Genomic DNA, 12,546 nt, shown 5'->3' on the forward strand with positions numbered 1-12,546 from the left:
CAGCCAACCTGTAGCTGGAAAGAGAACTAGCAAAACAACGAGGTGCTAAAATATAGATTTCCAGCTCAGGCTGTGTGGGAAAATACGAATGCAGCCCAGCTTGCACATTTTCTAAGGGCTTCACGATGTGGTCTGGGGCACATCATTCCTTCCTTGAAGTACCTGAAAACATGCAGCAACAATTGAAAATAATTAAAAAAACCCTCATACCAAAAATATCATAAGGGGGAAAATAGAGGTGCCAGGAATATTGGACTCTAGTTGCCAAAAAGGTATTGAAAAAAAAAAATAAGTTGTAGATCTGTAGTTGCTTCAGAAACACCAAGATGACATGATGTCAATATGAAATGACCAACATGGGCTTGTTTAAAAGCAAATGTATTAAATCAGCAGTTTTTCAGCTCGGGGCAGGTAACAGGCCTCACAGCTAAGGAGTGACTACCAATGCGTGTGATTACCTTGGCGCTACCTGACCTCTTGGTCTGATCACATTTGGCTTCCTCATAAGCAGAAGAGATTTCGACCAGAGATCAGTAACCTTTTGAGGATGGTGGGACTTATTTCTCTTTCCCAAATTAGAGACAAAGATCTACAAGGCGAGAAACATACAGGCGCTTGGGTTTTGGGGGCTGGAAGGAAACACCTACCACCAGGCAAGGACTGTCAAGGACTTTTCCAGATGTTCTGGCACTGAAACCCTGTGGCCTTGCTCAGGATCATTGCTATTGGGAGGGCAGACTGCGGCTTGCCAGTGACTTAGAATAGCTCGAGGCCCTGGAGGTGTGGGTGTGAATGAGGTGGATGGAGAACCGATTCATCAGTTAACCCTATTCCTCAAATAATTAAAAAAAAATTTTCATTTTCTTAAATAAAGCCTTGGCCATTGTCACAAAGTGCCTGCAAAGGTAACCAAGTAAGCTTTAGGGAAAAAAAATAAAACTAGCTGAGTTGGGAGGAATTTATGGTTTCTAGTTGTTCCACCAAGGATACAAGGACCTTTCTCTGCAGTTATGCTGTTGGTTTACGCTTGTGACGCACGGCTGCATCACAGCTCCCCTCTCTCAGAAGCACCCTTCGCAGCCGTGCGCACGTACTGTGAATCGTTGCAGCAGATACTGACCCACAACCCCAGTGAGAAAGCGACACTGATGGAATCGCGCTGCTCTCCACCGCCAGCTCCACAGTAGCTGCCTAAACAGCTGCTTCAATAAGGCACTATTTATTTATTTTTCCACAGGATTTGCAGCTTTAGTGACACTATAATTACAGCAAAAATACACAAGTCACTTAAATTACCATAGTAATTAAACTAGACTAATGTGCTGTAATTATTTCTTCCAAGACAAGCAGTAAGTTTTCTAGTATCTTTCCTTTCTTTGTAATGTACTATCAAGCATTTTCAGCCTCTGCTTGGTTTACCCTACTTCAACAATGCTTTGGAAATTGCAGCTAGAATTTCAAATGTAAAGAAAGTGGCCGTCACACATAGAAGTGCTACCGTCTTTTAGTTTAAAACCATTACCCCTCGTCCCATCACTCCATGCCCTTGTAAAAAGCCCCTCTTCTGCTTTCCTGTAGCCCCCTTCAGGCACTGGAAGGCTGCTAGAAGGTCTCCCCAGAGCCTTCTCTTCTCCAGGCTGAACAGCCCCAGCTCTCTCAGCCTGTCTCCACAGCAGAGGTGCTCCAGCCCTCTGAGCATCTTCGTGGCCTCCTCTGGACTCGCTCCAACAGCTCCATGTCCTTCTTATGCTGGGGGCCCCAGAGCTGGATGCAGCACTGCAGAGGGGGTCTCACGAGAGGGGAGTAGAGGGGCAGAATCCCCTCCCTCCTGCTGGCCACGCTGCTGGCGATTCAGCCCAGGATACGGTTGACCTTCTGGGCTGCAAGTGCACATTGCTGGCTTTTCATTGTCCAGCTTTTCATCCACCAGTAACCCCAAGTCCTTCTCTGCAGGGCTGCTCTCAATCTCTTCATGCCGCAGCCTGTATTGGTACTGGGGGTTGCCCCGACCGAGGTGCAGGACCTTGCACTTGACTTTGCACTGGGCCTCATGAAGTCTGCTTCTCAAGCTTGGCCAGGTCCCTCTGGATGACATCCCTTCCTTCAGGCACATCAACTGCTCCACTCAAGTTGTCATCAGCAAACTTGCTGAGGGTGCACATGATCCCACTGTCTATGTCACTGATGACATTAAAAAGTACTGTGTAATATACTGATATTTATGGTAATATCAAAGTTACCAAGGGCTTTAAGGTCGTTAAGACCTATAAAGAAACACTGTTCCTTGCTTACTCATTGAATTGGAAATGAAACAGCACAGATATTATCATTAGATGAGACGTTATCTAAAGCAGGCTGGGGTACTATTCAGAAGGGAACAGATAACGACGTTTGCCTTGGAATTGAGAAATTCTTAAAGCCTTATGCACACAGTTTGCATTTTAAAAGTCACTGTTTTCCCTTTTCAGCACTACTAAACATGTTTTAAATAGATGACACGAGCCTTTCTTAAGTTAGCGTTGTTAAAAAGCTTCATTTTCCCTCACTAGGTGTGTAGTGTAAGGCGAAAACAATATCACCGTTAGGAGTAAACCAGGCTATCCCAGCAAAACCTAGAAACACAAAGTATTTCGTATTTTAATTACAGTAATTATGTGCGACTGTCATTGAGTAATTACTGTTCCCAACAGCTGATGAAAATGTTCAGACCTGTTCTCCATTCTGCCTCGTGAATGAATACCCGAGCAGTGTCTTGATTGACTGCTCTCGCTTACAATGCAGAGCATCGCCCCGGGACGGCCTCGGTGCCTGGCTCAGAATAGAAATCTCTGCTGCAAAGGCAACACGTTGTGTTTGAATGTGTTGGCACGAGAAAACATTCAATGGTGAGTTAATTACATCCAAATTAAACTATATGAGAAACAGCACCATGGCCATCTTATTTGATAATACAGGTCAGCAATTAAGCTTGCGCAACATAACATTGATATGGATGAAGTCCTTAGAGCTGGTAAAAGCTTAAAAGTCCTTAAAAGCCACTAAACTCAAAATACAGACTTTGCCTGCTTGTCCTGAGACAGTCAGTACCACGTTAAATAAACTGATGAAAGTTTTGGCCATAAGAATGTAGACACAGAATGTTCATTTGTAACATATTTTGGAGACAACAAGAAAGTATGCAAACTTCACTTACTCTAGGGTGGGTTTTGTTTGTGACCATCCATAAAGACTGTGGACATCGTAGTGTCTAACTGGGGTACCGTCTGGAAGATATTGTTGACCTTCCATGCATGGAGTTTTGACAGTTAATCCATCTGACCGGTATCCCAGATCTAATGGAAAGGGAACAAAAGTATTTCTTTTTTAATAATGAACATTCAAAAATGTTTTGAGTTACTTTTTCTTAATTTTCATAATCTCTTCGGTGTTCACTCTCTTTTGGGCATGTACACTGTCAGTTATTTATCTATAATTACAAAAATAGCATTTCCAAAATGGAATATTTCTAATATTCCCATGTAGGCATCTGGGTCTGTAAGTGTGTTAATAGCTCGGTCACAGATGCTCCTACTGCAGAGGCTTGAAGAGTAAACAGAGTATATCTTAGCCAAGTTAAGAAAGTATTTCAAGTATTTGACTGTACAGATAAATGATAATGAGAGGAGACACAAGGATATTTTCTAAATTTTTAATTAATTTCATTATTCATCTGAGAAAACGGCAAAGCAGAGAACTACATTCTCTACTATGCCTAAAGCAAAGCACCTAGATATAAAATACCTATCAAAATCCATATGCAGGCAAGTAGCTGAAAATAACTTTATTTTTTAAAAAGTGCCATACAGTTACTGCTCCTGCTGAAATAGATGGAGTGGAAGTGTGCCCATAATCTCCGAAAAAAAAAGGGCCACGTTCAGTTAGGACTTGTGGTTTTATATACCTAACTTTAGGCATTTATGCCACATATATACTAGCTCAGAACTCATGTAGTAACCAGTATGAACTAAAACTGTGTTAAGGAGTGATGAGACTTACGAGGTACATATGGTGGCATATTTAGGAGGTCATTTCTACAGCCGCCGATGGCGCCATTCAGAAAAGCTGCTGGTTCGTTCATGTCCTGAAAACATGGAGCAAAATCTGATTGTATTGGCTTCAAACCTACAAAACACACTAAATTCTACATTACAAACAAGCAGCATTGTACAAGTCCTCAAGAGCCCTTCCAGCTGCAGTTTCAGTCTGCCTTTCTATGGGTTCTTGGCACGTTCACGTGTGGCATGGGGCAGGGACCGGGAGCCGCAGTGTTTCAAGGGAAGAACAGTGAATCCAGACTCCCTTTTCCCTGTGCAAAGAGCGTCACAGTGGAGGAAGAAAGTCACGATACATCGAGGCAGTGCAAGTGTACAGCCTAGAGCCAAGGAGGCACCTTTGGCGGGGGGGCTCACGTTCTGCTGGGTGCTCTGCTCGCTTTCCCTCCAGCCTAGTTTTTTAATTTTGTTTAATGGCAATTTAATGCCAGGTACCCTCTGAGCTTCAGCAGCAGTACAGATACTGTGAAATGTGCTCTCTGCTAGTGTCTGGCAGAGAAAAAAATCCAGAAATCAAATGCATTTCTACACTTACAATCCACAGACCATCAAACTTGATGCTTCTCGCGGAGTTGGTGGGATTGTTGTAGAACTCCAGGATTTCTCTCTTCCACCACTCCACTGTGGAATTGCGGAAGAAGTCTGGGAAAGCAGCGTGTGCTCCGTAGATCTGTAAAAATAATAGGAAAACAAAACATACAGGACTGAAAGCATCCTGCTGTTAAAATGTTGGAATTTTTTTTAAAAAAAATTAAAAATAAAAAAAATTACGTGTTCACTAACTTTTTTGGCTCTGCTAGGAAGGCTAGGCAGTTTCTGCACCTTATTCCTCCCACTATGTTTATCAACTAGTTCGCTGTTATTTTCCTTAGTTAATGTGCTGCTCTGTCTATATTTGAGTCCATAACCAAACCATATCAACACTTACCTGTATTTGGGTTTGCTCAGGCAGTGACTCATTGACTTGTACATTGGGAAGAAATGGCCAGACCTAGTAGGACAAAGGACATTTTAAAATAATCAAACCACACTGTATATAAACTGAGCATCTACAACAGACAGCTATAGCCATTCTTCCCTGATACCTGTGTGAATGACAACACAAACTGAAGACAATTCAGTTTGTGGTATTTATTCAACGTGTCATTTACAGCCAGGCATGAGTATACCGTTAGCAAACTTTCCCCTGTAGCTAGCACTGGAGTCTAGGCTGACGTGTTGCTCACTTGGATACAGCATGCCCCCACTGTCATCAATGGTTTGAGAACAGTACCTTGGAATATATAATGTCGTCGGTATTGGGCCATTTTATGAAGACATCATCCTGGACACCTCTTGAGAAGGTAGGATAATTGGTTTCATTTCCAGAGATGGCTGGATCCTACAATTAAAAATACTTTTACCCTTATGCTCAAAAAACAAGTTGAGAAATGCTGTTGAATATATTCTGCATTCTGCAATGATATATTGAAATGTAAATCCAGTATTCAGTACTGACCAGGATAATGATAAATCTCATTCCTTCTTCTTTTATTCTGTTAATCAGAGCCGGTAATCCAGCAAAGCGTGTGCCAATGGTGAAGTCCAGTTGCCTTTCCATATGGTCAATATCTGCATATTGGACATCCTGCAGTTCACAAAAACAATTAACGTAAAATAATTTTTTTTCTTTTTTCCCAAATATGTATTTATTGAAAATCTGCCAAAATAACTAAACTGCTGAACTTTTGAACTGTAAAATTGGAAGCAGCTGGAACTTTAAGCTACAGCTATTAAATGAATATTAGACAACATATCAGCAAGTCCAATACAAAATAAACCTTTAACTACTGCATCTAGTCTGAGGGTAGAAATTAATACATGACAGAGAGAAAAGTCCTGGATTTGTACGTATGTGTATGTACAGAGAAACTGCACACGTTACCATATCTATAAGGTAACAGTGGAAACAGTTGTTCTGTATTGAAATAGTGATGTTAATTACATTTAAAATGAAGAGTCACGTTCAATTTACAGTATAATTTTGTCAGATCTGTGTGCTATTCCAACTTTCCCAACAACAACCTGTGTCAAATCATAGCTGACTTGACCCAGGGCAATACACCATTGAAATGATGCTGCTTCATTTTCTTTTCTGCTTGTTTTTCTTGTTAATCACTGCTCCTTCATAGCCAGCATGGTGAGAGCCCATGACTGACATGGGCATCTGGGTGCTTCTTTGGTATGAATGATAAGGAAAATAAAGCAGCCTAAGGCCTACTTTTACCACAGCCCGGAGTGTGCAGAGCTGTTCAGCTCTTGCATAAAACATAGTCTGCTCTACCATGGGGGTGGTTTTTTTTGGTTGGTTTTTGATTTTGTGTTTAAATGGTCTTAGTAATACTATGAAGCCAAAAGTTCAGGCATGAGCTCAAATGTTAACTGCCACCAGCATACGTAGGGAATCCCAGCTGCCTTCATGCCCTCCACCAGCTGGGCTATTTCCGAGTCGTTCCTGTATCCATAGCGGCACAACTGGAATCCCAAAGACCAGTAGGGTGGCATGACCGGTCGTCCAATCAGCTAAAAATGAAAGAATATTTGTGGTGAGTAGGTGGAAATGAAACAAACCAACCAACCAACCAAAAACCAGCATTAGTTTGTGATAGAGTAAGACTCCTACTGCAGTGTACTGCTGAACAACAAGTTCTGGCGTTGGGCCCAAAACCATGTAGAAGTCGAGGATTCCTCCAGTGGTGCGATATGTCAGGGCAGGGGTTGGCTGGAACGTCACATCTGGAAATGGAGGAAGTGAAATGAGAAAAGGATGCCTGGATTTGCTACTAGTGCAAAAGACTGACCATAGAAACAGAACATATTGAGAATTAAAGTGAAGGGTTTCTTACCCATTGCATTGCTGTTAAGCAAGAGAACTCCGTGGGCATTGCCATCTTCTTCAAGAGCCATGTAAAATGGCTGATAACCATAGGAATTCAACTTGTACTACAAAAAAAATACATTTTACTGGGGAAACATCACAAGCATTCACTTATTTACATTTACTAATAAATTTAATAGAAGACAAGACACATGACTGCCAAACATACAACAAATAAACTCCAAAATGATATACTTAAACCCTACAAAACATACCTACAGAAGATCACTTTCAACTTCACAATTTGAGTGAGTCTTTTCCAGACTGGCCAGGCAAGAAGGAAAACAAAGGTATTACTGCTTTTAAGGCTTGCTAATGAGAAAGTGCTTCCCCAGGGCAAAACTTTCCCTTCTTTTCAAATAGTAGCAGGTGTCTATATGATCAGGAGATGCTGGTGACATTCTGTTATCTTTCATTTACTCAAAAATATATTGAAACCTGAACTGGAAATTAGAGCTATAATTAACCACCACTATTTCATTGGTCATTCCCTGCAAATAGCAAACATTGTGCTATCTCCTAGAAAAATAACACAAGTATACACACAGACATAAGATTTCTGCTTTACCTCTGTAATTACTAATTGAATTCCAAAGTAGTAGGAGTTGTCCTGACTCATGTCTAGCTTTCAGAATAATTAGCTGAGAAGAATTAAAAACAGGAATGTGCTCTTATTTCTAAGCCATTTGTTGTCTTCCAACATCTGACTCAAGGCCTGAGCTCCACACATTGGTCGTACTGGTCACAAAGAATAGATCTAGAGAAGACCATTGCCATTGAGGCATCATCTAATTTTTAAGCCATGATAAACACAATCAAAGCTAATAGGTGTGTCCAGTACCAGCAGACATCCACTGGACTTTAAAGTCCTGCTGAACACCTCTGCACATTAGGCTCATTGGTCCAAAAGCCGCATTTGCTTCTACTTACAGTAGGAGCCTGGTCCCTTGTGAACATGCCCCAGGTGTGCCAGCTCATGTTACGTCGAAACATGGTGTGCTCAGTTTCTCCAAATCCATATATATACTGGGATGCTAAGCGGGTAGAAATCTGAATGAACATGTCACTGAACGTGAAGGTGGGCAGCTGCGAATCCCAGCTAAAATGGAAAGAGGAAAATAAGAATATAGTATCTTCAGTGCTGTGTTTCACTGGCAGACACTTTTTTTAGGCTACTCTCTCTCGCTGAAAATCTCACTCTTCAGTAAAGGTGGAATAAAACTGTTATGGTTGTCGAGAAAACTTAAAGCACACGAAATGGGGATGTCTAAGAATTCGATAACACAGTTTAGAGACACAAAGTCCTCTGTGTCTCTGAGAGATACATATATTATGCACAGGCATCATGCACGGCAAGTTAAATCATATTTTGGCAATTTAGTGAGAAAACATGTTTCAGGAGAGTATGGTCATATTTTCCTCCCAGACTTGTTGGTGCCACATGGAATATAGTAAATAAGGTGTTTTTTTACAGTTCACTGGACTTTTTGTCCAGATTACACTGAAACTGTATTCATAGGTCTCATTTGTTGTAAACCAGCATCTTTACAGTCAGAAACAAAACTGCAACCTGGTGGTGCTCTGCCAAAGAATTACATCGTTCTAGGAGGCTGAATTGCAGTTTGAATGATTACTCTGGTTGGCAAAAAGGAACTCAGCTTGCAATTAAGTTTTTGAGTACTTTAAAAAATGACATAAGAATGTTTTTCTGATTAAAAAAATATAACGCACACAACTGCTAACATCATTGTTCTCTGTCTTCTAGCTCTGACTTAAGCTTAACCAGGGAAAGAAATGAAGCTCCTGTCAGACTTATTATCTGTCAAGTTATCAATATCCATCTGTAAGTTAGTTGAGACACTACTTTCTTCTATTTTTTTTTCCCTAACCATTCCCCAAAACGGAAGCAAATGATCAGTCCTTAATGATCCGTGCTGTGGTCACCTAAGGAAAATTTTAGGAAGTGTAGGAAGTCGTTGTGCCTCCCAGAGACTTGGGAACTACACAAGAAACGGCCTTTGAAGTGGTCTGTGTTCCACACTTCAATATGTCATAGAGGACTCTTAGCAAGTGTCAGACTATGAAGTGACAGGGGAGAAACCTTAGATAATTACAGGAAAAAACAGGATATTGCTCAGGGCACCTTCTCCGTCCTCTCCCTGGTCAGTGCTCTCATACAATGCAATGGCGAAGCCATGTCTGCTGGAGCAGCATCTGGCATTTGGCAGACAGAGCCATTTAGGGGGAAGGATACAAAAGCCAGTCTAGAGGTATTTAAAATGTAATACACAAGAAAATGGTTTGGCTTGGAAAGAGCTAACAAAACCAAGTGAAATAAAATCAAATGACTGTGGCTTACATGACTGTTCCTGTGCTTTTGCGCCGAACCTGGATACCAAAGGGTTTTTTCTGAACTGATACTTCATAAAGTCGTTCCTTGTCCATGCTCGATGGGGAGCTCGGGAGATTTAGTGGTACTGGAACCTCGTATCGTGCATTTTGATAATCATAAATCTATGAGGTAAGAATCAATTCATTTCAATTAATGAGTTGTTTGAAATCTTACCTATAGTGCTAGAAATCTGAATTAGTTAAAATGAATACAGAAAATTGTTCAGAACACTTGCTGAGATGAGTATTTTCTTTCAATATGTATTCTTTAACCAATTCCTTCACAGTATTTGGTTTGGGGAAAAAACCCAAACCTTAAGTATTTATTTTGGATCAGGAATGGCTTGTCTAATTATTTATATATTAATTTAATTTGTATATCTATATGTATGGTAAATATCTTTCTGATTCACCTTTTAGCCAACTTTGAGAGATTCTTTTTAAAGTTTTCTGTATTCTGAAAGCTGACAGAAGCTAGTTTTTGATACCTGACCATTTTAAGGCATCACCCTTATTTCAGTATTACTAAATGCACAGTAATAAATTATAGTCTAAACAAGTGTATTAAATATTTTAGAATAGAAGTAGAATGATTAATGCAAAAATAAACTGTATAGTCATGATACCGCTTATAGATAAATTTACCTGTGTACTAATAAAATGTCTTTAGTTCCAGAGTTTCTAGCTGACATTACATATATACACTGACATTATACCTTTGATTTATACAATTTCATTGTATAACCAAGTACAGAATTATAGAACAAAAAAAAAGACGTAAGCTAAAAGCAATAACAACCACTTGGTTAGAAGGAAAAACATATTAAGGTAAGGGAGCTACTGTCTGTATAATATAAAATTCACTATCCAAAGCTCTTATAATTTCCATGAATAAGACCATTTCTAACAATGGGTCATTGCACACTCACAGAAATTCTGACATTACCTTAAATTGCAGCATGTGGTTGAGATGATATTTCACCTCCAAGCGTAGTGTGCTAATTGGTGTAGTGAAATCCTCATTAGCTCTGGTCTTGGTACTGTCTAAGGTGAGGTTGGCTGCCAAACCTGACGAGGTGTATTCTACTTTGTCTACAGAGTAAGCATTGTCGGAGCTGTAATAGCAGGGTGGAATATCTGAGTTTGATGTTACCTGCTGCAAACAGAAATAAGTTACAGGTTAGTGAGCTACACTGGCCTGCTTTATTTTCTTAGTTATTAGCATGGAATCCAAAGCTTCCATTTTTATCGGATATCTGTCAAATGTAGAATTTGGGAAAAACTTAATGCAACTGGTGAACAATGAAGAAGTAATACAGAACCAGTTGATCTCTACACTAAACCAGATATAATCAAACGATATAGTCAAGGCTGTACAACTGCTTCAGTCAGGAAACTGAATCCTTGCACAATGGAGGGGGATTAAATTTCCTTATGTCTGTGGTCTTCAGCTCAATCCCACAACATGGTTTAGTCTTTGCCTGTTGAAATTCCAAAAGCTTCCTCCCTTTTGATCCCATTGGTCTCTGGCTCACACAAGGGGATGTACCCAAACCCCATTACATATTCAGGCAACATCAGATGAGACCTTTCCATTGGCTTTATTCACACAAATTATCCTTAAAATATCCACTGAGAATTACATCCTATTTATCTAAGGTCTCCTGACAGCAAGATCAAAATTACTTCCAGTTTCCTGCTACACTTGAACATAAACACTCAAACTAGGTATTCTGAGGTTAGATGAGCTGATGCAGGTCAATGCATTAGCCTTCCACCTCTGGATACTTACCATCAATCCTGTCTAGTTGATCAAATGGAACTATGCCTGCTCTGCACATCTTAATTGCTAATGAATATTTATTCATGTGTTGTCATCAAATTCAAAGCACCTTTCAACTTGAGCAAGTGTTCAGAACATACCCAGTCCATAACAAGACCAGAGTTCGATTTCACAGGAAAAGCCATTTCCAAATGTCCAAAATTACAAAAAAAATATTCCTAATAAGAATCAAAATCTCGGGGGAATTCAAGGATTTTTTCTCAAGCTGAGATCCAGAGGATTCTGTTTGACTTAAAATGTGCTTCAGTGACTATGAAGGTGAGACAAAGGGGACAAGCCTTGCAGACCATGGTGCCAGTGAAGCAGAAATGGCAGCTGAAGATGCTGATCTCAGGCTTATCCTATTTTTTCTTAACTCTAATATTGTTTCTTTCCATCTTTCAAAAAATACCACGTTTTTCCTCGATTTATGATATACTCTGGAATAGCTTACACAGTTGCCAACTACCTTAGTTTTAGTCAGGTAGAGAAAATCTACTAGTACAGGCCAGCTGATGTCTGTGCCCCCGTTTTCTTTGAATCTGACAAATCTGCCAGACTACTTTTTCCACTGTAACAACTATAAAGAGAAGGCTGTGATTCTGGAAATGTTTGTGTCTCAAATTTCTGTTTAGAGAAATAATTTTTGCTTACTTCCCAGACACAGCCAAGTTGCTCACATTTTTCTTGTGTTGGATTGGGACTGGGATAACAGTCAAACCTTCCATTGAAACTCGGTTGTTGAGTCCATTTTACTGTGTAAGATTTTCCCAGTTCAAGCTGAAGTCCTCTTATATGAGCAACCTATAAATATTAAACAATAAACAGTTATTAAATCCCACATCACATCCATCTGTCCATCAATCAGCAGAGATGTTGGTCGTTGGGAACAATACGTTTTGGTACATGACAACTCACAAAAAACCCTGTCCTGTAGCATTTGATATAGTCTCACTTTTACAAATACACACAACTGATATTCTTGCAGATAAGATCTGAAAAATTAAGAATCTAAAAAAAAAATTGAGTCAATCCCATGGCTTCCTTGGAAGCAAACAGGAATGAAGATAAGGGCACAGCTCTTTCATGTTTCGAAATACGAATGCAAGAGGTAAGAAAAAGTTAAAATATTGTTGATTCAGTAATGGAGATAACAGGTAATCAGGTGCTTGTAATAATTGAAGAGGGTGTACAATGCAAGTTCAAAGCAATGTCAGCACTATCCTTAGTGTGGGAAAGCACTTTCATGAAAGCTTCTCTCTAGCAGCAGCATGTTCACTTGCTTTGCACATAAATGCACTGTGTTGTTGCTTTCCTGTATTCAT

At 40.0% G+C, this 12,546-nt stretch overlaps 1 protein-coding gene across 3 annotated transcripts in view; it reads right to left on the bottom strand.

Moving 5' to 3' along the window:
- Positions 1–12,546, bottom strand: part of SI (sucrase-isomaltase) — a 48,559-nt gene that overhangs the window by 10,008 nt on the left and 26,005 nt on the right. For 2 of the 3 annotated variants that reach the window (XM_068405786.1, XM_068405785.1), the window contains exons 24-36: positions 11,876–12,025; positions 10,346–10,555; positions 9,368–9,522; positions 7,939–8,107; positions 6,977–7,073; positions 6,754–6,866; positions 6,528–6,653; positions 5,590–5,718; positions 5,365–5,472; positions 5,020–5,082; positions 4,627–4,761; positions 4,036–4,120; positions 3,194–3,332 (exon numbers count right to left, since the gene is read on the bottom strand). In XM_068405786.1, the coding sequence (XP_068261887.1) occupies positions 3,194–3,332; positions 4,036–4,120; positions 4,627–4,761; positions 5,020–5,082; positions 5,365–5,472; positions 5,590–5,718; positions 6,528–6,653; positions 6,754–6,866; positions 6,977–7,073; positions 7,939–8,107; positions 9,368–9,522; positions 10,346–10,555; positions 11,876–12,025 (1,679 nt within the window). The remainder of the gene's footprint in view (positions 1–3,193; positions 3,333–4,035; positions 4,121–4,626; positions 4,762–5,019; positions 5,083–5,364; positions 5,473–5,589; positions 5,719–6,527; positions 6,654–6,753; positions 6,867–6,976; positions 7,074–7,938; positions 8,108–9,367; positions 9,523–10,345; positions 10,556–11,875; positions 12,026–12,546) is intronic. The other variant, XM_068405787.1, reaches the window with a different exon arrangement.

This window comes from Nyctibius grandis, chromosome 8, assembly GCF_013368605.1.
Source record: "Nyctibius grandis isolate bNycGra1 chromosome 8, bNycGra1.pri, whole genome shotgun sequence".
NCBI classification, from domain to species: domain Eukaryota; kingdom Metazoa; phylum Chordata; class Aves; order Nyctibiiformes; family Nyctibiidae; genus Nyctibius; species Nyctibius grandis.